The sequence below is a fragment of the Hyphopichia burtonii genome (genome assembly GCF_001661395.1).
Source record: "Hyphopichia burtonii NRRL Y-1933 unplaced genomic scaffold HYPBUscaffold_4, whole genome shotgun sequence".
NCBI lineage: Eukaryota > Fungi > Ascomycota > Pichiomycetes > Serinales > Debaryomycetaceae > Hyphopichia > Hyphopichia burtonii.
In genome coordinates this window covers 1,194,495-1,217,907 of record NW_017963731.1, presented here as the reverse complement: position 1 = coordinate 1,217,907, position 23,413 = coordinate 1,194,495, and the positions used below count along the sequence as shown (strand labels likewise).

General features: G+C 35.5%; 10 protein-coding genes and 1 non-coding gene across 11 annotated transcripts in view; 3 read left to right on the top strand and 8 right to left on the bottom strand.

Annotated features, from left to right (window-relative positions):
- The window catches only part of HYPBUDRAFT_167217 (uncharacterized protein), a gene marked incomplete at its 5' end in the record, with an annotated part of 2,405 nt that extends 1,123 nt beyond the window's left edge, over positions 1-1,282 (bottom strand). The window contains one exon of the mRNA XM_020222758.1: positions 22-1,282. Within this exon, the coding sequence (XP_020076422.1) occupies positions 22-1,282 (1,261 nt within the window). The remainder of the gene's footprint in view (positions 1-21) is intronic.
- A 483-nt stretch (positions 1,283-1,765) lies between these two features.
- HYPBUDRAFT_153175 (uncharacterized protein) lies at positions 1,766-2,056 on the top strand (the record flags this gene model as incomplete). Its single annotated transcript, XM_020221409.1, has 1 exon — positions 1,766-2,056. A coding segment is annotated over exon 1 (232 nt), but the record flags the coding sequence as incomplete, so codon positions are not given.
- Positions 2,057-2,331: 275 nt separating this feature from the next.
- On the bottom strand, positions 2,332-2,728 carry HYPBUDRAFT_210387 (uncharacterized protein). Its single transcript, XM_020223066.1, has one exon. The coding sequence runs from the start codon at positions 2,637-2,639 to the stop codon at positions 2,385-2,387; it is 255 nt and encodes an 84-aa protein (XP_020076420.1). The 5' UTR covers positions 2,640-2,728; the 3' UTR covers positions 2,332-2,384.
- Positions 2,729-3,595: 867 nt separating this feature from the next.
- HYPBUDRAFT_93961 (uncharacterized protein) lies at positions 3,596-5,950 on the bottom strand (the record flags this gene model as incomplete). Its single annotated transcript, XM_020223917.1, has 1 exon — positions 3,596-5,950. A coding segment is annotated over one exon (2,355 nt), but the record flags the coding sequence as incomplete, so codon positions are not given.
- A 219-nt stretch (positions 5,951-6,169) lies between these two features.
- Positions 6,170-9,360, bottom strand: RAD2 (ssDNA endodeoxyribonuclease). Its single transcript, XM_020221408.1, has one exon. It carries the CDS (start codon positions 9,302-9,304, stop codon positions 6,203-6,205), a length of 3,102 nt encoding a protein of 1,033 aa, XP_020076418.1. The 5' UTR covers positions 9,305-9,360; the 3' UTR covers positions 6,170-6,202.
- A 328-nt stretch (positions 9,361-9,688) lies between these two features.
- Positions 9,689-10,177, top strand: HYPBUDRAFT_6623 (uncharacterized protein; the record flags this gene model as incomplete). Its single annotated transcript, XM_020223592.1, has 1 exon — positions 9,689-10,177. One exon carries the CDS (start codon positions 9,689-9,691, stop codon positions 10,175-10,177), a length of 489 nt encoding a protein of 162 aa, XP_020076417.1.
- Positions 10,178-10,210: 33 nt separating this feature from the next.
- HYPBUDRAFT_157416 (mRNA-binding U2 snRNP complex subunit) lies at positions 10,211-13,706 on the bottom strand (the record flags this gene model as incomplete). Its single annotated transcript, XM_020222286.1, has 2 exons — positions 10,211-13,397; positions 13,702-13,706. 2 exons carry the CDS (start codon positions 13,704-13,706, stop codon positions 10,211-10,213), a joined length of 3,192 nt encoding a protein of 1,063 aa, XP_020076416.1.
- An 878-nt stretch (positions 13,707-14,584) lies between these two features.
- On the bottom strand, positions 14,585-14,668 carry HYPBUDRAFT_t104. The gene has a single exon. It is a non-coding gene; the product is annotated as a tRNA-Lys (tRNA).
- A 503-nt stretch (positions 14,669-15,171) lies between these two features.
- On the bottom strand, positions 15,172-15,841 carry HYPBUDRAFT_153171 (uncharacterized protein). The gene has a single exon (XM_020221407.1). It carries the CDS (start codon positions 15,780-15,782, stop codon positions 15,234-15,236), a length of 549 nt encoding a protein of 182 aa, XP_020076415.1. The 5' UTR covers positions 15,783-15,841; the 3' UTR covers positions 15,172-15,233.
- A 113-nt stretch (positions 15,842-15,954) lies between these two features.
- HYPBUDRAFT_6619 (uncharacterized protein) lies at positions 15,955-17,049 on the bottom strand (the record flags this gene model as incomplete). Its single annotated transcript, XM_020223591.1, has 1 exon — positions 15,955-17,049. The coding sequence occupies one exon, from the start codon at positions 17,047-17,049 to the stop codon at positions 15,955-15,957; it is 1,095 nt and encodes a 364-aa protein (XP_020076414.1).
- Positions 17,050-19,686: 2,637 nt separating this feature from the next.
- TUS1 (Rho family guanine nucleotide exchange factor) lies at positions 19,687-23,022 on the top strand (the record flags this gene model as incomplete). The annotated part of the gene is made up of 1 exon (XM_020219741.1): positions 19,687-23,022. Exon 1 carries the CDS (start codon positions 19,786-19,788, stop codon positions 23,020-23,022), a length of 3,237 nt encoding a protein of 1,078 aa, XP_020076413.1. The 5' UTR covers positions 19,687-19,785.
- Between the last annotated feature and the right edge of the window lie 391 nt (positions 23,023-23,413).

The following is a 23,413-nucleotide window of genomic DNA, read 5'->3' as shown; positions in this document are numbered from 1 at the left end:
AGCTGGAGCTTGAACCGGAACCTGGAGTAGAGCTGGAGCTTGAACCGGAACCTGGAGTAGAGCTGGAGCTTGAACCGGAACCTGGAGTAGAGCTGGAGCTTGAACCAGAACCTGGAGTAGAGCTGGAGCTTGAACCAGAACCTGGAGTAGAGCTGGAGCTTGAACCAGAACCTGGAGTAGAACTCGAGCTTGAACCGGAACCTGGAGTAGAACTGGAGCTTGAACCGGAACCTGGAGTAGAACTGGAGCTTGAACCGGAACCTGGAGTAGAGCTGGAGCTGACAGTGCTAGAAACGGTAGAAGAAACAGAAGATGGAGTAGAGCTTGAACCGGAACCTGGAGTAGAGCTTGAGCTAGCGGTACTAGATACGGTAGTAGAAACTGAGACAGAAGATGGAGTAGAAGAAGAAGAGACGGTAGTTGAAGAAGCAACAGAGGAAGAGGAAGATTGACCACAGTCACAATCCCAACAGTAGTTAGCTAAGTTCAAGTCTTTAGTAGCAATAGAAGTCAAGAAGTTGAAGATATCAAGGATTTCTTGGAATCTTTTAACCTTAACAACATTAGAAGGAGCATTATTGAAGACAGCATCTCTCTTGGTAAAGTCACTGATAGCTTGGGTTGGGTCGAAAGCATTCAAGATATTTTCAACAGTTTGAAGCTTATATTCAATGGTACTTTCAAGAACACTCAAGATAGTATTAAGAAGATCATCTTTAATATCTTTAATTAATTCGATTTTAATACCTAAAAGATCTGGTAAACAACATTTACCTTGTTTCTTACTTGGTTTAACCAAAATTGAGGCAGCCCAGCTAAAAGGATTATCAACAATAGTGGAGTTGATTTTATCAATAATAGTGATAATACCGTCATCAATACCGGTATTAACAATTTGTAAAAGTTGAACCTTGTCTTTAATGATATTAGAAAGGGCATCAGCTTTTTCAGCTTCAAAATTAAGAACAACGTTGAAAACATCGTCTTTAACTTTGAGAACATCTGAAACAACTAAAGCAGCAGCTGGAACCAATGAACCTAAATCTCTTTCTTCAATAACTTCTTCTTCTCTCTTTTTCTTACTTTCTAAAGTAGTAACAAGACCTTTAATGAAACAGAACTTGTCTTCAAGAATACCAGTAATGATATCTTGTTTCAAAGTAAGAGTAGAGTCAATTAATTGTTCTAAGAATTGAAGTTTACCGGAAAGATCAATGGCAGCTGTTGGAGTTACCAATGCACCGGCAATCAAAGCAAAATTAGCAACTTTTTGCAATTTCATTTTTAAAAATTGAAGCGAGTGACTGAGTAGAGATAATGATAATAAGATTAAAAGTTTTTTTGATCAAAATTGCCAGGAATCAATGCAATATTTATATTCATATCGAATTATACTTATTCATGGTAAACTAGAGCTATATGCAACCTACGGGGTTTCCTTTCTTCGCTTTTACTAATTTTTGAACACAAGGGACTATATTTTAAGCCAGCTTTTCAAAAAACAAACAAACAGAATCCAAAATAACTTGACTATTGGATTTGGTGTAGCAAAATTTGAATTATTGCAAAAATAGAAATAAAATACGTGAAAAAATTATCACCAAAAAAAAAAAAAAAGAAAAGAAAGAAAGCTCGCATATTCAGCCTTTAACCCAAATGTGCAATGAAAAGTACGATTCGGGTATCTGAGGTGATAAGGTACGTAACTTACTTTCCTCAGACATGTAAGAAGCTTTAGGAAAGATTTTGAGATATGAGCTTAGTTGCGCCATTCAAGTAGATGCCATTTGAAAAACAAGCGCGAACACAAGAGTACTCCCATCTTGAGGTTTCAACCAAATCAATTGTTCCCATTTGTTGCAACCAGGCCAAACTAAAAGAGTGCCAGATCGAAGAATCTCTGAAAGGGGTCCGATTTCACGTGAGTTCGGTTGATTACGAATTGGTCAAGGAATGTTGGAAGGAACTAATGTTTTTTGTGGAAGCCCTGCAACTCGAAGCCTTAGACTTGAACTAAGCTGTTCTTAGGTTTATTTTTTTTAAGGCTGAAAGGATAAGTTTGTTGTTTGCTTCTTTAGCCTTAAGTGACTTCAAAGCTCAATTACCAAAATATGAGTTATTGTACATAACTCTATAAGATACTTAAATTTCAAAATGGTAAATTAACACTCCTTACAAACTGGACCCCGGTAACAATCAGGAACCTCGTTTAATTTACGGGTTGGGTGTCAAAGTTACAAACTACCTTGCTCAAATGTTCTCTGGAACAATAAAGTTTAGCTCTTTATAATACAACCCATCTTTGTTTTAACGGTCGTATATTTTTTGCTTCTTTTTTTTTGTTTTACTTTATTTTAATCTCCCTTGAGCTCCGTTACTATTATTCAATCGAATAATGGTAAACAAATAGAACCGTGATAGTTGCCTCTGTTTAGATTTTTTTTTACTAAGGTTATTTTTCGGGAGGTTTTTTGTAGGCTGCAAACTGAGCAGCTGAATAAAGCCTCAAAAACTTTCGTATCAAATGTAGATAAAAGCCCTTCTTTTGACTTCATCCCTATCCACTGGACCCAATTGGTATTCTTCTGCCACGCGCCTCGTGGTTTACAATTCGGTGGCCAAACAATAAGAAGAGGCATTTTTTTAATTTAGTAACTAAAATGTTGCCAAAGAAACCTCGGACAAACCTACCGTTTCTTGTTTTTGTTGCACTTGTTTCTGTATTCAAATGCCAAACTTACTTCTTAGTTTTCCACCTGGCGATCTTTAGCCGATAGTCTGAGAAAAGCTCCTACAAATTTTAAGATTGGAAGATTAAGCTTTCAACTAAATTGCCTTCCATACATTTTTTTCTCGACCCTCTGAAAAGTTGCAGCAAAATTGGGAGACTTCCAAAGAACTTTTCAATTCATTACGTGATTATTGCAAGTCCAATTGCTGCATTCCCATGGGTATTCAATAGGGCAAATCACATAATTTGAGCTACTTATAGTAAACAATCCAATCATTGAGACATGCTTGCTTTTTGTTATCCAAAAAAATACAGAACTTGAATTGCAATATTAAGCTAGTTACTAATTCATGAAAAAGGAAAAGGAATTTCTTTATTCGTTTTCTATATAACAAAAATGAAGGAGTTAAGCCTTTTTAGAGACATGAGTGGCACCGTTAATTCAAGGAAAGAAAAGCTTTGGGAAATCGGGCAAAGTTTATCTTCTGATAAACGTATCGAAAAAGACTCTTTATTTCTAGAACTATTGACATAAGGGCCTCCTATTTTTGGAAAATATTGTTCTGAAAGCGAAACTAACTTCTTGATGCATTTGAAGCCTATTGTTCAAATTCAGTAAGCTTCCTTCCATATGATGCTTTGGCAAAGTGTTGCTGTTCTAAAAGGTGTTGTTATGATATTGATAATTTCTTTTTCTAAATACGGTACATCTTAAACTTTTCATTGATGCTGGATGAAATTTTTTTGACTGTCTACATCTGACTCATCAGATGTACTGTAATTATCAACTCCCCCGTCTTCATTTACCTTTTGCTCATTCTCCTCATTCTTTCCTTCTTCTTCAACTTCATCACCTTCTTCTTCGTCTTCTTCGTTATCGTCATCAGACTCCTCGCTCTCTTCTTCGTAATCTTCCTCTTCTTCAGAGCTGCTTTCTAACTCCTCGCCCGATTCCTCCTCATCTTCGTTCCCAAAAAATTCGTCCAAACTTTGCAATCTGTACGTCTCTTTTGTTTCAGGAAGGTTGTTTCTATTATGATAACTGGCAGACGAAATCGCATGATTACTGATAATTGGTGGAGATACTGATCTTGACTTTGCGGAGGAAACCGAAGTTACATTACCACCACTATTTGATAAATTATTAGTTCTGATTTGTGTTTGCTTTCTGATAGAGGATGGGGGGAGACTAGATTCATCGCTTGTCCAGTCATTTGCCTTGAAATAATCGACCAAAGCTGAATGCAAGGATTTGAATTCCTTTGAGCCTAATTCTGTAGATGAGGTAATTGTTGGAACCGGCTTAGGTACTTGTAAAAATAATGATGCTAGCTGTGATTGTGAGCTGCCGGTGTTCAACAAAACGTGAAACAATCTTGCCCTATCCCTAGTATCATATGATTGATCGTATTTTGCTAACTGCAATACGTGCTGGAACATTTTTGAAATAATATTATTTTCAAGGAAGGACAGCATAGCTTCGGTATCATCCTCTCTGTTCTCATGCTTAAAGTTATCGAGCTCAATTGAAAAAACTTTTGCTGATAATACAAGTATTTCATACCTTACTTTTTCGGCCTCTTTCACAAAATTTTTAATCAAAATCCTCAATACATCAGGAGCTATAGTATTCTGTGCAACTCCTGTGAATTCCCCAATTATCCAAATGATACTAGCTTTAGCATCGCTTTCTAAGTTCACTTCATCATCTTTCAAAATTAATGAAAGTCTGTATGTGGTCTTCATTATATCTTGTTTTACATCTTCGGAATTGTGCACATTTGTTTGATTTTGTTTTTGCTGAATCAAGTACCTTGTAACGGTCAAAAGTTCATTTAAAATACCCCCACCGGTCCTTTTGATTTGTTTAGAGCACCATTTTAAAATCTTTTCATTCCAATATGGGGATATCTGGGAGCAACAACCAATTGCCTTTATTGCTTCTTTGGCAATAAGTAAATGGTTATTTGAGTTTAATGCATAATATTTTAACTCATCAAGAATTATCTTGACGTTGTTTTCACTAATCAAGGAAGACAAAATCTGAAGTTTGCAAGTAGCAATTGGTATTGTATCCGAAGGAAAAAGGTAAAATTTTTTGTAGTATTGACCAAAGATGGATTTGTCATGAGAAGACACCATTGATATTGTTTGCAATGCAAATAAAGAAATTTGGTTGTTTTTCGATCCTGTAGCAAGTTTACATAATGCTGCATTTAGTTTGAAGTGTTTGAAAGTCAGTGGGGGTGCTAATAGATAAATAGCTTTTGAGATGCTAAGAATAACAAATTCAGATCTTGAATAAACTAAAACTTTCAAGGAATTGAGAAATAGTTCGAGATCACTGTCCATTGATACATCGTAGACTGGGAAAGGTATATCTGAATAATCGTCTGGTAAATTGATAACTTGATTTTCTTCGCTTCTAAGATATAATTTTGGCCTAGGTAAGAACTTCCGTGAATATTCAACTAATATTTCAATTAAGTAGCATTGAGCCCATTCGTCAAGCTGGGACATAATTTCAGCAAATCTTCGAAAGTTTCCGTGAATCGGATCCCATTTCTTACGATTATTGTTAAGTTCAACTTTTATCTTATAGTAGGCTTTAATCGCCGAGCCAACAACTAAAGGATCACTGTCAGCAATAAGTTGACATAGATATTCAAACAATTGCTTTCTATTGATATTTGGGATCTCGTATGCTTTAGCTATAGCTATAGCAGTACCAGCTCTTACCCATGGTGTTGGATCAGTCACTGTTCTCTTAATGCACAACAATAAAAGTGAAGAAATTTCTGGGATCCGGATACCTGCAAGAGATCTAATAGCTGTAGTTCTTGAGGAGGCATTCTTATCACTTAATGACTTCTGGATCGAATTGATTGATAGTAATGCAGTGTCTGGTTGAACTTCGGCGTACCTAGTTAAATAGATCAAAACTAAGTATTTTATTTTTAAATTGGAGGAAGTTACATTCTTCACAACATCGGCAAAATGAGTCAACCCATCTTCCCCTCTTGAAATTAGTGATACAACACATTTCATCCCATTTAAAACATCTCTATCAAGCCTAGAATTTAACAATTTTGAAATCTCTTGTGGGCGCAACGAACTTGGGGTGTCGGTCAACCTGGAAGAGGCTGACACCGCTGCTTCAATAGTGAGGTCCTTTGCGGACTCCAACATGGAAGATATTTTTGCTAGAGATTCAGTCATCTTATGCAGAGCTCTAGTTGAAACCTCACTCAATCCAGGGTATTCTCTTCTCAAACAAGATCAATTGTAAAGCTATGCTTGAACATTGAACAACTTATTAGTCTCAAATAAAAAATCCGAATGAAAAGAGAAAAAAAGAATCAGATTTGTGCGTAGACTTCCTAAACAGGAAAAGTATGGCAACTTGAGGAAATATAAACTTTACAATTACTGCAAAAATGGCTATAAACTATGCATTAATTCATTATATGTTCAACGTTTGGCCCTTTTGTTTAGTTTGTCAGCAGCAGACTTCATCCTTTTTCCTAGTCCAATGCTTTTTCTTAGAGAGATTGACTCCTGAGGGAAGAATTCACCAATTGTGGATTGAGTTCCTTCTGCTCGCTTTTTATTGATATCTTTCACTAGTGGAACCAAAACCTCGTCTACTCTAGCTTGCGACCATCGCAAATTGAACATAAGAAATGATCTTATCTGATCTAAATTGGGGATTCCCCAACTAAAGTCACTTGCATCATGGTCAACCTCAGGTTTTGTATATGCATCTCTTATGGTAGGATCAGGAAAAGAATCAGGAAGAAACAATTTACCGCTTTTTATTCTTTTTAGCAAGTTTTTTTTCAAGCTTGTTTGATCCTTTTTATCTGGGATCCTTTGAGTATTTTCATCGAACCAATTTTTGAATGCCTTTAGTGTTCCGAATTCTGCCAAAATTTCCATTGCCAAAACTGGACCTATGCCTTTTATACCTTCTGTATAATCGCTACCTAATAAAAGCCCCAACTCTATAAGCTTCTCTTGAGTGAGACCGACTTTGCCTTCTATGTCATCCACCATGTAACACTCCACATACTGCTTCTGATTGAACATGTTTTTATATATTCTATCTCCTCCAAATAAAAAGCAATCACTATCATCTGTTATAATACCATCAACTAATTTCAACCGGTATAATTCAGCACATTGGGCTTCGGCTTCCATGGGTGCAGTAATGTAAGGAATACCGAATCTTTTGAGTAACTCTTGAACATCCGTAATCATGTTTTGAGTAACTTCATCGGAATCTCTTTTATCTTTTTGGAGCTTCTCTTGCATTAACTGTGCGTCAGTAACGCTAGTTCCTAGACCCAAGTTGCTATTCATATTTTTTGATTTAATTTGAGACCGGAAGTGCTCATCTTCTTCTTCTTCCACTCTAAGCTGTTCTGCCAAATTATTTTCTTCTTCTTCCTCGAAATCGTAATCTAAAACAGCTGCTTTTCTTCCTGGTTTTTTTTCTTCAACTTCTTCTACCCCATGTTGAGGACCCGACTGCTCATTATCTTCTTGAGATGGATAAACATCACTTCTGGCAATCTCTTCGATTTCATCCGGTGATATTTCTTCGTTCATTTCACTTTCTTCATTGTTTTCATTCATCAATTCTTGGGCCTCTCTCCAACTTATAAGTCCTGCGGCTTCGTCATCATCCTCCTTTCCTTCCTGAAAAGAAGGTCTTGTGGTTTCAGCTCTTTGGATATGTGGGTTTTGTGCGGGGGAAATACTATCATTAAACCAGGAAGGTAACTCACGACGTTTTTCTGGTTTTGAATTTGGCTCTTCTTCGTCATCGATGTCTGAAGAGTTATCTTCCAATTGGATCAGATCTTGTTTTCTCAGACTATCTTCATGAACAATATTAACTTTTATTTTCTCTTCATGTGGAGCTTCTTTCTTTTCACCTTTTGACATGACATTAGTGCCAGTATTTTCTTTCTCTTTTTCATCGTATCCGTGATCCTCTCGTGGAACGCTCTTACCATTTCCCAATACTTTATCTGGAGTTAGATCAATAAAGTTAATATTGGGATTTGTTGATGCATGTTCCTCTTTTTTAAAGCTTTGAGTCTTTCGGGACCCAGTATTATCTGGAGCCTTTTTGCCAAATAATAAAGACTGGTCAAAGTTAAATAATAAACTAGATTGGGGATTTTCTACTTTCTTCAAGTCAAGATCTTTCCTAGCTACTCCCTGGTTAAACTTTTTCTCTTGTTCTTCAAGATTGAGTAAGTCCCTTTTAGATTCTTCGATAGCTTGTTTAAGTTCGATTTCATCAAAATCTTCATTTCTATATGGTGGGGCAGAAACTACTTGTTTCAACTTATCCTCACCCGTCGCGTGAGCAGTTCCAGGGTCTTCATCCCTATATTGGTCGTAAATGGATTCAATGACTGCTTTTTGCATGTTTCTTTCTTCCTCTGTCTCTTCGTTTTCGTTTGATGAAACGTCTTCCCATTCGACTTCACTGTCTTCTTCTTGTTTTTCATTCTCTTTTTTGGTGCTTTTGTTATCTTCTAATTCTTCTTTCATCGAATTGATGACCTCTCTTGGAACTTCTCCATTCTCGTCCAACATGATTGGATTTGATTCTTGCTCGCCTCCGTCGGTCAAAGCTAACGTCCAGCCATCAGAATTCCTCACCAAAGCATATTTACGATCTTTGTCACCAGAAATTCTCTTTGTTACATTACCACCATCTTCACTCATACCACTTACATTCATTAACCTTTGAGTATAGAAGTTTCTTTTTTGAACTTGTTGAATCTGGAATTTTGAAAAATCCAAGCTATTGGGGAAAAGCGTTTCTAGTTGATCTTTACTGAATCCCATTCTTAACCTGGAGCGTAGTCTTAAATGGGATAAAACCATATATTGAGTAGGGGTCGGTAATTCTGCAAATTCCTTAGACGCAGGATCAACCGTATTGATATCTATACCATCAACAATGTCAAAAGAATAATCATACTGCTCTTGAAACTCATCCTCGGGCATAATACGAGCGTCTTTTCTCGATACTTTGAATTTATTCAACTCTGGTAGATGGTATTCGTCGCGTCGAACAAAAACATTCTTTTCTTTATCATTATTTGCTTGACTAGGTGAGCCATGCTGGGGATGTAGATTTGGAAGATCTTCCAAATAAACAGTATCTCCTTCTGTAGCTGGTTTCTTCGTCATTTCGGCTTCCCTTTGCACCTGCACTGCTAGTAACCGTTGTGCTGTTTGGGCAAGACTTTCCCGATGTCCTTCTCTTCTTTCTCGTCTTTTAAGTATAGTTTTTCTCTTCAAGGAAGGGGCACCCCCATCAAATACAAAGATAGGTAGAATTCCATAGTATAATAGCTTGCATATCCTTCTAAAGAACCCGACTATATGCGATTGAGGTAATGCATTACCCTCAGAGTCTCTTACTGCTTTAAGAAATTGATATATCCAAATCGATGCATCCACCGCCATTCGCTTTCGAGATAATGCCTCTAATCTGACTGGTCTAGCCGTGGGACCTAGTATCTCCCATAAAGATGTAACACCCATTTCTCAATGTCTATGCAACTCCAGCGAATCCAGCAAGTCCTCGGTATTCCCATGGATCAAAATGAAATGTATTCAAGCATATCTTACTATTCTTCTCTATAAAACCTCTCAAATCTTGCTCCCGTCGTGTGTGTGCAGCTTTTCTGCAACCTTCCTCAATAGTAATTAGCTGCTAATTTACTTCCAGCGATGAAAAAAAAAAGCTACTCCACAAACGAGCAGTGATTATGATTGCAAAATGTTCAATAAATTCCCGCTGGAAAAGGGATTTATAGTACAAGAGGCATTCGGAATAGTTCCTACATTGATTGTGACATAACAGCAAGTTGGTAGGACCATTGCCTATAAGTATTATTTCTCGTATTGAGATACTGGGAAGCTCAAATGAAAAATATAAAGCGAAGAGAACCATTTTCTTCAGCTGAAGGGATAAGTCAGCAGGGTAATTTAAAGAACAAGCAGGCAATAGCGGATTACTTTAATAAAGATATTTCAGGAGTTAGCAATGGCCACACTACCAATGCAAATGATTTTACAAAATTTGATCCTAAAACGGAGGAAAATCCTTCAGCTAAAGAAAAAGTGAACGCATGGATTAAGAATTTACCATACTGGAAGATAGAGGAAGGTCCTTGGGTCACTAGCTGTTTTCCTGGAATTGTGACTAGTGAGAGTATAGACTACGATGAAATGGATTGTTGTGATGCAGATGATATCCAGGAACTACAGTCACGGAAGATTACTCGTTATGTGATTGAATTATACTATTCCGATGCAGAAATCATCAAGTATGGATTTAATGAAGATGAACTAGTTCTTTTGGGAGGAAATCAAAAATATTCAAACGAAAAATTTTTTGAATGGAAAAATTAAGTTTATTAAGATTAAAATTAATACATAAACTATTTATAGGAAAATGTCGAGTTCCTCAATTTCGTAGTTAAAATTACTTTCATCAGGAAGTTTATCTATCCTTGGATAATATGGGACTAGAGTATCACTATTTTGTACGTAAGCAGCATTATACATTTTCCAATACGGAGCTCTCACTTTTCTAGCAGGATGGAATAGACCTGCCCAAACATAATTTGTATAAGTACCATTCCCAAGAACGAGTCTTAATGCATCAAGACTTTCCAAAACACGACTGATTACATGGGGAGAAGTTATAAAGATATTTGGTAATAGCAAATTCAAGTAATGAATAAATACATCGAAATATCCATCATTTGTCAACCCAATACAATTAAGAGCCATGTGTCTTATTACTGCAGCTGCAGTTTGCCGATGTACCAAGTCCCTATCAGTTAATGCGTTTTCTAGTAATGGAGTTATAGCATATAAATAATCTTTAATCATATCTCCCTGAATATACTCAAATAGGAAACTGAGAGCTTTCAATAAACCGTTTTGAACATTTTTGTCGGGAATCCTATATTCATTCATCAAAGCTGGAAGTACTGTGAAAGGTTCACAAGTTTCAGCAACGATCCCAATGGCAACCGCAGTACAAACTCTTAGTTGTCTTTCTTGTACTCTCAAATTGTTCAATAACATTGCAAGTACATCTTGTGGTCCGATTGTCTTTGCAATATATCCGAAAGTTCTATTAGCTGCAATCCTAATTCTTTTCTTCGTGCTTTTCAACATGTCCAACATTTCAAAACAAATACGCATCCATTCTTTGGCATTTATCGTTTCAGCATTTTTTTTGGCAATCAATCCAACAAGCTTAACTGAAGCTTCCTGAACTTTTTCATGTCTGTTCTTTAAAATGGGGGTCAAAGTTGGTAATATTTGATTAAGAGAAGGATTCAGCATTAAATATAAAGATGTTTTATCAATGGAATCAATGCAAGCGTAAAGAGAATTCAAAATTGATCCCAATACTTCAGGATATACTTCACCTAATGATTCGTATAATATTAAAACCAACTTGAGTAGTATCTGTTCATCATTTTCGGAACAAATTTTGATAACCGGAGCGATGGTGGTGATCAAATCTGATGACTGTTGTCTAACTTCAGAAGATTTATTCTTCAAACGATACAAAATCGTACTTATGATAGAATTCATATGTGGTTTGACTCTAATTCCAAGAGTTTTCACAACCGTCCCAAATGCTTGCAAATATATATTTTGCTGCATCGTTTGTTCTTGAAATGCAAATAGGATACCGTCAACCAATCTTGCCTCAAGATGTGAGTCCAACCCTATCAATTCATCTTTTCCAGTGATAATCATTTTATTGATAGCTTCTAAACTCATCTTTCTTAAATTTTCATTTTCGTCTTTTGTAAATAAAACAATCATTTCCAATATATCGAGAAACTCAAAACTAAGTGCAAGCTGAGTTGTAGTATCTACCACTAATCTACTTAATTGTTGTGAATCAGTTGCAATTCTCCTATTCCAAAAAAATTTGAAGAATGGCTGAACAACCTCAGTATCATATTTTGTAAATAACGATTTGGACATGGGCAAATTCGCTAAAATAGTTAAAATAGCTATTTTCATGTCATTATCCGGTGACTGAAATTCTCTGGTAATAACATACATTAATTCTTTAGTGTAATAATTTGAGTATTCCTCATAATTTGGATCATGCACCATCAAGGGGATAACTGCTCCAATACATTTCAAAAAGCTTGCCAAACCTTTACCTCTATGTTTTTTCAATCCAATCCATGCTGGCTCTAAAATACTTTCAAAAGATTCTATCCCATATGGTTTAACACTTTCAGCCAATTGTGCTACCGTGGACGCTGCCATTGTACGAACCTGTAACATCTCATCAGACAAAACTGGCTTTAAAAGTTCTATTAATTGAGGTAAGTAAGGTAAAATAGAACTTCCATTACCACCACCTAACATAACACACAACTGTTGAATAATTTTAACACCAGTATGTCTAGCCATCCAATTTTTTTTAGATTTGATTACTGCTTTTAAGAAAGGAAAGAAATTCACCAACCCTAACGTATTTGCCACGATTGCAAAAACCCTGGATGTTATATTCCTGATATATTCATCCACATGATCTAAATCTGGTCTTAAATTGGAAATCATATTACTCAAACCAGCTGCTTTACTCAAACTTGATATTATTTCTCTTGCTTCAAGTCTCATTGTGAAATTTTCGTCGATTAATAAGGGTGATATTACTATTAATATTTTGTCGGTATATGGGCGAACAAGATCATCGAGCTGAAATAGTATGCGACCAATAACTTTGACCAACAAATGGCGCTCTTGAATATCTAAAGATGGTTCTAATAAAATCGGTAATATTTGGTTGAATAGAAGTTTTGGGCCATATTTTCTGGAGCTGGCTATTAATTTTCGAAGAGAATGTTTTCTTGAACGCAAAGAGCCATTCTTTATCTTGAGAAGTAAGCTTAGTATTTCCAATTCGTTCTTTTGTTCGTTGGTTTGATGGCCAGATGCTTTGTCAGGCTGCACTAATTTCCCAAAATATTTCATGTCTACCTCCTTAAGCGGTACACCACTATACTCAGTATTTCTTGCAATTATCTGATTTCCTTCCTCGGAGGGGGGTACATAATAATCCGGAGGTGCTTCTGTAATATCAGGCGCTAGACTTGGATCTAACGGCTTGTAATCTGGAGGTGGAGGAACTATTCTGTATCCAGAAGGAAGAATTTTGTTTAACACATTATTATTCAATGGAATCCCATTGATTATAGGTACCTTTTCTTTCAAAACTAAATCACTGACGGAAGTTTGTTGTTTTTGCCATTCTTCTGGAGTCACATCCCACCTCTTCTTTCTCTTTCTTGGTAGTAATTTGGCTTGTTCACCATTTGCTTCTTTTTCCTTGATCAATTTCTTTACCCTAAATTCATCTCTTTCAAATGCACGTTGCTCCATCAATTTCTTATAGCTTTGAGTTGACTCAAGATCAATTTTCCTTTCGAATCTTTTCTTTTGATAGTCATTCTGATTGATGTTGTTTTTCAAATCTTGTGAGGAAATAGAATCGTTCTCTTTGTACTCTTGAGCTAACTCATTCTGTAGCCCCTGAGGTATCGTATAGCTACCCACTAGAGACTTTTTCGACATATTGTTCGTTCTCTTTGACCTGTTTAATTATGTTGTATAGTTGAAAGATTGTATTAACTTGAATATGGAGAGCGCATCCTAAAAGCTAGATGAGTAGTGCTGGTGTACAATTTTATTGCTGCTAGTATCAATCAGGCCAAAAAAAAAAAAAATTTTGAAAGAAGCTCTAACCATTAAAGGCCTCTAGATCTTAATATACCAGAACAGATATGGCTAGTCAGAATTCAGTGGTTCTACTCAACAGGCTACTTTCTCTCAAGGAAAGCTCTCCCTTTTTATTGGTTCTCGATTCGTTAGCCCAAACATCACATTACTTCATCCAAGAGGTTGCACATAAGTTTTCGAATGATATAATATATTTATCATTTGAAACTCTTAATAAGCCAAAGTATGCTAATGATTTCATAGATTGCTCTGTTCTACCACAGCAAGAGATAATTGACTTTGTTCAGAAAAAAACCGGGGGTGTAACCACTAAGTCCTTAGTGATAATAGATTCGTTAAACTATATTGAAAATATGAAATTAACCGAATTTATAACCAGTCTCATACTGCCTAATATCACAATCTTGGGCGTATTTCATACGCATGTCCCCCAGCCTGCTAGCATCAACTATCCAAGCTCTATAAGTTTATTGAATTATGTTGCAAGCTCGATATTTGAGTTAGAACCCAAGAAGTTGGATGATGAAGAAGCCGTGGATAATAAACTTAATAAGCTTCAATTTCCGGTGAATCTGAATTTGAACTCTCCCGTTTTCAAGTTAATTCTCACCAATAGAAGAAAATCGGGTAGATCATTGACTTATCAATTCATCATCAATACAGAAAACCATACTTATGAACCATTCAAAGAAAATACTGAAGAAGTCGAAGAAGATGAATCCTTATTGAAAGACCTCACCACATTCAATTTGACCACCAACTCGAAACAAAAGCTTGCCAGAGAACAAGTTGAATTGCCATTTATGCAAGCTCAAGAAGCACTTGGCTCTGCTGGTGGGGCTATTGTTTACGAATTCGAAAAAGATGATGATTATGATGAAGAGGATCCGTACGAAGATCCGTTTTAATGATTTAGAGTTTATAGAATGCATATACGTTAAGTATGTTACTCTCCAATTGTAAAAATGATCTGAAGCACTTTCAAAGCAGGACAAGATGCAAAAAAAAAAAATTAAGAAGATGGAAAAAGAAAGCCCAACGCGGGGCTCGAACCCGCAACCTTCTGATGATCTCAGAAATAAGAGTCAGATGCTCTACCGATTGAGCTAGCCAGGCGCTTTCTATGACTGAATTTTGAGCTGGTTTACTATCTTAATTCTTACAATCTTTAAAAGCATTCTCAAATTTCAAAAAAAAATCTTGAATTCATTGAATATTTTTAAAATAACTAGCTAGAATTAGAATTATTGCATTCAGTCATACGCATAATATTTTGAATTCTCTTTGGAGACAGTTTTAGTGCTTCATAAGCAACTTATATATATATATATTTATGCTGCGAAGTATACATATCCAATTAGACCTTTCACGTTGTTTACAAGCCAGAAGTCAATATAAGTGTACATTTCCTTGTGAATTAGGTTTAAGATTTTTAAGATTTTTCAAAAAATTTAAGTATATCACCTTTTCGTGAATTTGAATTTTATTTTGACTAAGTTTACCCTAAATTTTTAGGTAAAAGTGAAAAATTACGTAAAATATGAAAAATGAAGAATTCAGTAGTTTACGGTCAGAATAATCGACTACAACTTTCAACTACACTAAGAACTGATTATGCTGAACCAAGTTAAATCTATCAAATAATAATATACAGAGGCTTCCAAACCTTTAAAAGCTATACTCAATTTTTAATTAGAGCATCCAAAGAATCTTCATCAAATATGTTACTTCCCGATTGTAACACTTTAGCCAACATTACCAAACTCTTATCAGTGAAGTCAGGTTTTTTTCTCAATTCATCTAGATCGTCCGAAAAATTACTTGCCATTAATCCCAAAAATTGACTTTCTAGGTCGTTTCTATCTTTGTCAACGGTTTGTTTTATTTCTTCTGCGGTTCTAGTAGTGTTATTTGAATTCAATGTATTCGAAGTAAATTTAATTTCATTTATCTGCTTTTGAGTTTCTTGTGATAGAAGTTCAGTTTCATTTTTATTATTTGTTATCTTTTCATCATCTGAATCTATATCAATATCATCTATGTTTGGGGTTTTCCCATTCTCAATATTATCAGAACCCTTAATTTCTTCTTCTTTATCGTTATCAGAATCGGAAGAAGACGAAGATGACGACTCATCCGACGAAAAATCTTCAGTTCTTCTCTTCTTTCTTCTTCTTCTGCTGGACTTGGGGTTTCCTAACTTTTCATTAGGCACTTGAGCTGCTGCCATTGTACTTTGATTCTGGAATTCGGATTATGGGAAGATAAAGTATATCAATCTTTTTTTCAAAGCTCTTCTCTTAAGTGAAGAGAAGAGGGAAAAAAAAAAAAAAAAAAAAAAAAGGAGAAGCTACATGCAGGACAAACTATATCGATCTATAAAATTACAGTAATATACAGATTTACTTCTTTTGTTTTTTAAAGTCATTACCGGAGGATTTAGTAGGTTTTCTCTTTTTAACAACTGAGGTTAAGTCATTGACAGCAGGAGTAGAAGAGGAAGGTTTAGGTTGGTTGGAGTCGGAAGAGGTAGCTTCACCCAAGATACCTTTGATGATATCCATTTGTTGAAGTTTTAATTCTTCAGCGGGATCTTTTTCTAATTCCTTGTATCTCACTAGTAAATCTTTTACCAAATCTTCATTATCCTGTTTCTTTTTAGGATCGGATTCATTTTCATTTCTTAACTTGACTGAATCAATTGCTAATTTCATTTGATTAGCAGCTTTAGATCTTGAATCGGGATCTTCAACGCAAAATTCCAATGCAAGAGATAATTTGTAGTGAGATTCTGAAATAAGCGAAGAATTTTTAGGATTGTATAATTTTAATCTTAAATTTAAACAATTTTCTAAATCAATTGCTGATTGACTAAAATTTTCTGATTCTAAAGAAACTTCACCTAAAATATCGTATGTTTCTGATAATTTCTTCAAAGTTATAAGGTATTCATTAGTTGTTTCTTCACGATCATTTGATAAGTAAGGAGGACTAATTTTTGATTCCAATTCTTTTAAATCTTCAATTTTCGATTCAAAGATTGATCTAGTAAGATCAAGAATTTCCCAAGCAATTTCAAAATCACTTTGTTCTTCTTCTTCGTCTTTGCTTTCATCTTTGCTTTCCTCTTCACCCTCCTCCTCACCTTCTTCACTGTCCTCCTCTTCAGCAACAGGTACGGCGTCATCATCTTCTTCGGCCAACGCATTCTCATGGAATTGAAATTTATCATCCTTATCCTCCTTTTCCTTATCCTCCTCCTCCTTCTTACTCTCGGACTCCTCAGGCTTCCCACCAAAGACTTCAGATTTCAGAACTGCACTTTGAAATAATGATTTCCCGTATAATAATAATAAGTCCCCGTCATCACTGGAGTTTTCCTTATTGAATAATTCACACGCATCTGCGTATTTACTAGAGGCAAGGTCATATTCCTTGACCGCATAGAGCTTGGAGCCCTCGGCTATGAGCTTGCTGACTTCGGGAGAGTAGGCCATGGTATCGATCGATGATGAAGCCGTGGAACTGATTCTTGTATTCGGGTCATCCAAACGCGTCTTGAGTTTTTTCATCTTTTTGCCCATACACCAAATCTGAGACTGCTAATTACTAACTACTGGCTACCTGCTAACCACTGACTACCTGCTAACTACTAACTACTAACCACTGCTAACTGCTAACCACTGCTAACTACTGACCACTGCTAACAACTAACCACTAACTCTGTCATCACATGTCATTAGGTTAGTATTTTGTATAGCTTTCTAAATTACACTATCATTCCTTTAAGTCATGCCAGCCCGTACGAATCCTCCTGTTCATCATTCCATAGAGGGTTTCGATCAAAAATTCGGCGGTTGTCCTTACAAGTTGTAGTCAGTCAATTGACCAAGTCTAGAGATTCCACTTGCAATCGTCTCTGGGAGGAATTGGGTCTGATCTGAGCACGAAGGAGTTGGCACTCTTCTCCATCACCACCCAATGCAAAACTCCTTTGTGCAATCAAACCGGTCTAGTCCAAGCTTAGCTTAGCTTTGTCAGCTTTGTTAGCTTTGTTAGGCTCTTTTGTTTACTTTGGTATTCGTCTCGTCTGCCATTTTTCTTTTTTTCTTTCTCTGGGTTTTGTTCCTTTTATTTCCATTTTTTTCAACCGGTTACTAAATACTCTACTACTCGTGTGTACTGATTGCCTACCCTCTTCTATGTTCCCGTACAAGTATTCCCGTACAAGCACTCCCGTATAGCTATATATTCACGTATAACATTGTGAGAATTGGAGATTGTCATTTTTTTTGTTAGCGTTTTTTTTTTTTTTTTTTGGTTTAAAGTTTTGGTGAGGGAGTGACTTGTTTTCATTTTGAAACGGTTAAATCAACAATACTTCTTAAAAGATCAAAGTTTTGTTTTAAAATAAGATTTATTCCCCTTCAACACATCCCAACCATCTTGCAAATAGCTCATCGTCTTCCTGTCTATAACAGCGCCAAATTCCCTTGTCATCCACAATGTATCAACGGGAGTATCAGTCAACATCAACTAGGTCTAATAATGACCCCATTAATCACTCAATAGCGCCTTCGTCTCAAGTAACTACAACGAAAAAAGCTTTAAAAAGGAAGCCTCCTCCAGGAATTGAAATTCCAGAAATAAATACTCCAAATTCTGGTCAAATTCAATCGGAGCAACCATTACCTCCATTACCGCCCACCAAAACATCTTCAGTTTCAACTCCTCCAAGTAAAATACTACCTGCTCTACCGGCTAGACCCAATCGTTCAGCTACTGAAGGCGGGACGACGACTTTTTTAAATCCTGTCAATCCTTCAAATAAAAAACCAACCATGAATTTAAAAGTTAATACTTCTCCTGATATTCATCAATATAAACAGCAACAGTTGAAACAGCAGCAACTACAACAACAACAACAATACCAAAAACTTCAATATCAACAACAACAACAATACCAACAACAACAATACCAACAACAACAACAACAATATCAATATCAACATCAACAGCTACCACAGCAACAGTATCCTCCTTATAACGATCAAACACATAACGATACTTACGACGCCTATGACTATGATACTTATTTCCATTATGAAAGTCCAAAACCAATGGGTCCTAAAGAATTACCCGGCTATGATGATTTTGATCCGCCTTATTCGAATAAACAATATCAAGATCTGCCTTCTAGTCAAAATTCTCAACTGTCAAAATCTCGTCCAGCGAGAAAATTTCAAGGATTATCAAATAAAGCTTCCCGCTCTCCAATTGGTCCTTTACCAATCGATAATATAAATGTTTTAAATGGTCCCACGCCTCCCTATCCTTCCCAAAGTTATGATGCGGATTTGGATATCATAGCTACTTATAATGATGATTATGATGATCAAGCTTATGATTTTTTCAATCCGGACCTAACTCCTTCTAAAGTAAAATTTGATTTCAATTCTGATGGTTCCCATCTTAACTCCTCCCCAATCACTCGTAGATATTCCCATTCGGGATCTCCTTCAAGAATCCCTCCTTTAAATGATGATAATTTATTAAGCCTCCCTGATGGATCCACCGTTTTAAAACCTCAAAAATCAATGCCTGCTTTAAGATCAGACGATCATTCCAATAATAATTCAAAATCACCTACTAATCGTCGACACGGAATTGCAAAATTTGGTGGTTCTACTAAATCAACTCCTTCTTTAAATATCCCATTAAACAATCAGGATATTGATCAATTTGGTAGTAAACCATCGTCCCCAAAAAAATATTATGGAAGATCTCCTTCTCTTAATTATACTAGCCCGTTTAATGATTATCAATACCAACATAATGACTCGGATTTACCCCCTTCTCCCTCTCCAACCACTGGTGAATCTTACTATGACAATTACTATAGCCAATATTACGCACCTGATTCAAATGAAATTCAAGAAGTCTCTTATGATGACGAATTCGAAAAATCCGAACGTCCTTCTCGCTGGAGTTCAATTGAATCATCTGAAACTCAAAAAACTGATATCAGTGATTATTATGATAATATCAATATTGGTACGGGCCAGATTAATTCTGCCACTACTTCAAGTAGTTATGCCAACAATAAAATATATTCTCCTGATTATGGTAAAACGGAAACTCCCATTAATTCTTATTTCGATTATTCAATTCTACCTGATTTACCATCTGCTTCATCAAATGATTCAAATAATGGGCCTCAAAGACACCTCACAATGAACTCTGCAGTTTCTGCAATTTCTTTCCTTAAAAATAATCTATTAAATGATGAAACTAATAATCAAGCTGCATTGAAAAAGAAAAAAGATGATGAATTACCTCCAGTGCCTCTTGATTTACCTTCTTTACCCTTTTCTTCTTCGTCTTTAGTCACTCAACATTTCTCAACATGTGAGCGTGTTTGGTCTTTAAGCAGCGTGTTTGAGTGGTGCTTGAAGTTGAAGGTTTGGCTTCATGACCTGTTCATATCTAAAAGGGAATTCAAAAAGGCTTTAATTAAATTGATCGTTTTCCACAAACGTGATGTTCCATTGGATTTGATTGGTCAAAACGCTGATCGTATTATTGATGAATTATTGAAATCAAGAGCAATATTTTATTGCTATGGCGTTGAAGATAACGAAGATGATGAAAAATCTTTACCCGACCCTGCAACTGGCAAAGTTTCTACCTCAAAAGTCTCCACATCACCTGATAATGTTGCATTGGCTTCTAAGGACGAACCAGGTATTTTAATGGATGATTCGGCTTACGTTAGCGGTGTTATGGTTGATTTAACTGACTGTTATTGCCATGATCGCGATCATAATTACGCAAGTGGTCGCCAGCAAAATCAAACTTTGAATGAAAACCATAATGAAAATGTACAAAAAAGATGCTACTCATTCAACTGTAATTTGAACAGATTAATTGAACATGAACTTCAATTGAAAAACACTAATATTCACGAAATAGTCCTTGGTGAAGATTGGGCATCACATTGGAAATTGACAGCTGAAGATTTAAGAAACTTTGATAAAAATGTTTCGAAAAGACAATCTTTAATCTTCGATCTTTTGAGATATGAACAAACTTTTATTCAAAGAGCTACTTGTTTTGTTGAGATTGTTGGACCAGAGTTCATCAAAATCGCTCAGCTTTTAGTTGGACCCGAAATTGTACTGATAAATAAATTCGAAGATGATATGATTAGCCCTGGAAAGGAATTAGTCGGTATTCATGAAAAAAGTCTTTTTCATCCATTGCTTCGTATATTGATTTCCAACGGTAAATTTATTTCCAATCTTTCGGAAATCGCTAATATATATTATAATTGGTCTCAGGTTGTCAAGAATAGTTTACTCAAATATATGAGTACTGTCCCAATGATCGAGGATCTTTTAAAATATGAGTTAATTAAAAACTGGGTTGACCACAATGTTAGAAATATAAGCAGAGTCAAAGAATTGAAAGTTAACGGACCATTATTATTCATGAGTACCTTCAACTCACGTTATCAGCTGTTACCACTACAGTTATCGGACATTAGAAAGTCTTTTGACTCTCAAGATCCTGAATACATTGCTTTAACCAGAGCTATTGATGGTATCAAGAAATTAGGTTCGAAGGTTAATGAAATGAAGGTTCACGCGGATAATATTCATGCCTTGAAGAGAGTTTATAAACAATTAACTTGGAAAAGTAGTATTCAACAACCAAACATTAATTTAGGATCAGAGAATAGAAGGTTTCTCTTCAGGGGTGACTTATCCCGTAAAGGTGATTTAAAAATTAACACTTACATTAATCATTTAATATTATTAGATAATTATTTATTCATAACTGAAAAAATTAAAAATCCTCGTCTGGGTGGATATAATTATAAAGTTGTTGAAAACCCAATACCAATTGAATTATTACTTTTTGAAATCAAAGAAAATCAAACACTCGCAACCAGTGGGGGTATTGAAATTTCATTGAGTAAAACGTTAAATTTGAATCCCCTGACAAGTCCCAAATCTCCTAATCCTGTATTACCAGAAAATGAAGATGAACCATCATCATTCCCTATAAAACTTAGATATGCTGGAAGAGGCAAACATGATTCATTTACGTTTTCAGCAAAAACAGAGCGTGAAAGAATGGACTGGGTTAATCAATTAATTTCGGCAAGAAGTAGTCTTTGTTCCAGATTAAAGAAAACAGAACCTTATAATTTAAACTTAATTTCAAATACAAACTTTGCTTATGAATTTAGTAATAGAATTACAAAGTTACAAGTTTGTGCACCTCACGATCCAATTGAATCAATTTCAACGGATGCATTTACCAGGTTGGCCAAGTTAGGATGTAATGGTGATGCTTATTCATTGAATAATTCAAGAAATCATATCATATTCAGTAAAGCTCAAAGTGTTTCCAAATTTGAGTATAGAGGCACGGAATTTTACTTAGTTGGATTAGTTAATGGTGTTTATTTGAGTGATATGCAAAATCGATGGAAAAAAGTAATTAACGGGGTTGATATAACCAAGATTAGCGTTGTTACATCAATCAACTTAGTGGTGATCTTAGGAAATAAACAGTTACGATACTATACATTAGATCTGATTATCAATGTTTATTACGAACGCCGAGATTCAATGAGTTCTATTTCATTATCAAATGAACCGGTATCCTTTTATGAAATTGGCCGCCACCGAGAAATAACTATGTTATTTTACGCCAAAAGAAAGGGGAACTCTTCAGGAACCACCAATTTCAAAGTCTTAATTCCTGAAACTGATAACGATGGCGTTTTCAATGCATTCAAGGTTGTGAAAAAATTCTACGTGGAAGCTGAATGCTTTGGAATATCAATTTTTAATACTTCATTTGCAGTTCACACTCATAAAGGTTTTGAAATATTGGAATTGGATAAACTTATTCCAAGATCCATACCAGAAATTCCAAACGTTGACTCCAAGAAAACTGATGCATACGGAAGACGATTACTACAAAATGGTACCAATATGTCTATGGCCACTAGTACTTCGATAACTGCATCTTCTTCTCACCCTGGAATTGATGCCATCAAAAGAGCAATGCACGCTAGTAGTATTAAACCAATGGGGATGTTCAAGCTAACTAACAATGCTGAATTCTTATTAGTTTATAACGATTACGCCATTTTCACCAATAAACACGGGAAATTATCAAGATTTACAATGTTGAAATTTGACTTTAAAGCAAACTCGATCGCATTCAAAAACAATAACTTGTTTTTGGTCTGCGATGAAGCAATCGAAATATGGTCAATCAGTGATTTTGTCAATGGATCCAATAGATTAATCCAAGTTATCGTTGGAAAAGATATAAATATGCTTGATTCCAACGATTTGAGTTTTGCCATGGCCAATCCAAAAGTAGTTGGTCTCCAACTTATTTTCCGTCTCGATAACGTTTCTACCGAAGTCGACAACAGTCTTACTTAGTCTCTTTCAACTTTTTCATTTTGCAATCGTCTTGCAATCATTTTTTTTTTTTTTTTGAATTTTTTTTTTTTTTTTTTTTTGATTTTTTTTTTTTTTTTTTTTTTTTTTTGCATCTTTTTTTATTTTGCATTTTTCAACTTTCGTTTATTTTGTTAAATAGGTCTCTCTGTATTATTAATTCTCTTTCTTTTCGGGTCTTCATATTTAAGGGTTTCTGTATATTAAACGGTTTCTTTGTATATAATCTATTTTTTCGTAGTAAGCTTGTGAGAAGTGTTTTCCGAGGTACAAATCAGTAAATACGAATGTGGAGACAAGCGATCACTGGAAAAAACATTGTGAATACCGGACATAAATTGAAATTGTATAAAACTGAGTACAAGTGCCAACC

What these genes read in the sequence shown, in the direction of transcription:
- RAD2 (XM_020221408.1), bottom strand. Translation starts at nt 9,304, where the DNA reads ATGGGTGTTACATCTTTATGGGAGATACTAGGTCCCACGGCTAGACCA.
- HYPBUDRAFT_210387 (XM_020223066.1), bottom strand. Translation starts at nt 2,639, where the DNA reads ATGCCTCTTCTTATTGTTTGGCCACCGAATTGTAAACCACGAGGCGCG.
- HYPBUDRAFT_153171 (XM_020221407.1), bottom strand. Translation starts at nt 15,782, where the DNA reads ATGGCAGCAGCTCAAGTGCCTAATGAAAAGTTAGGAAACCCCAAGTCC.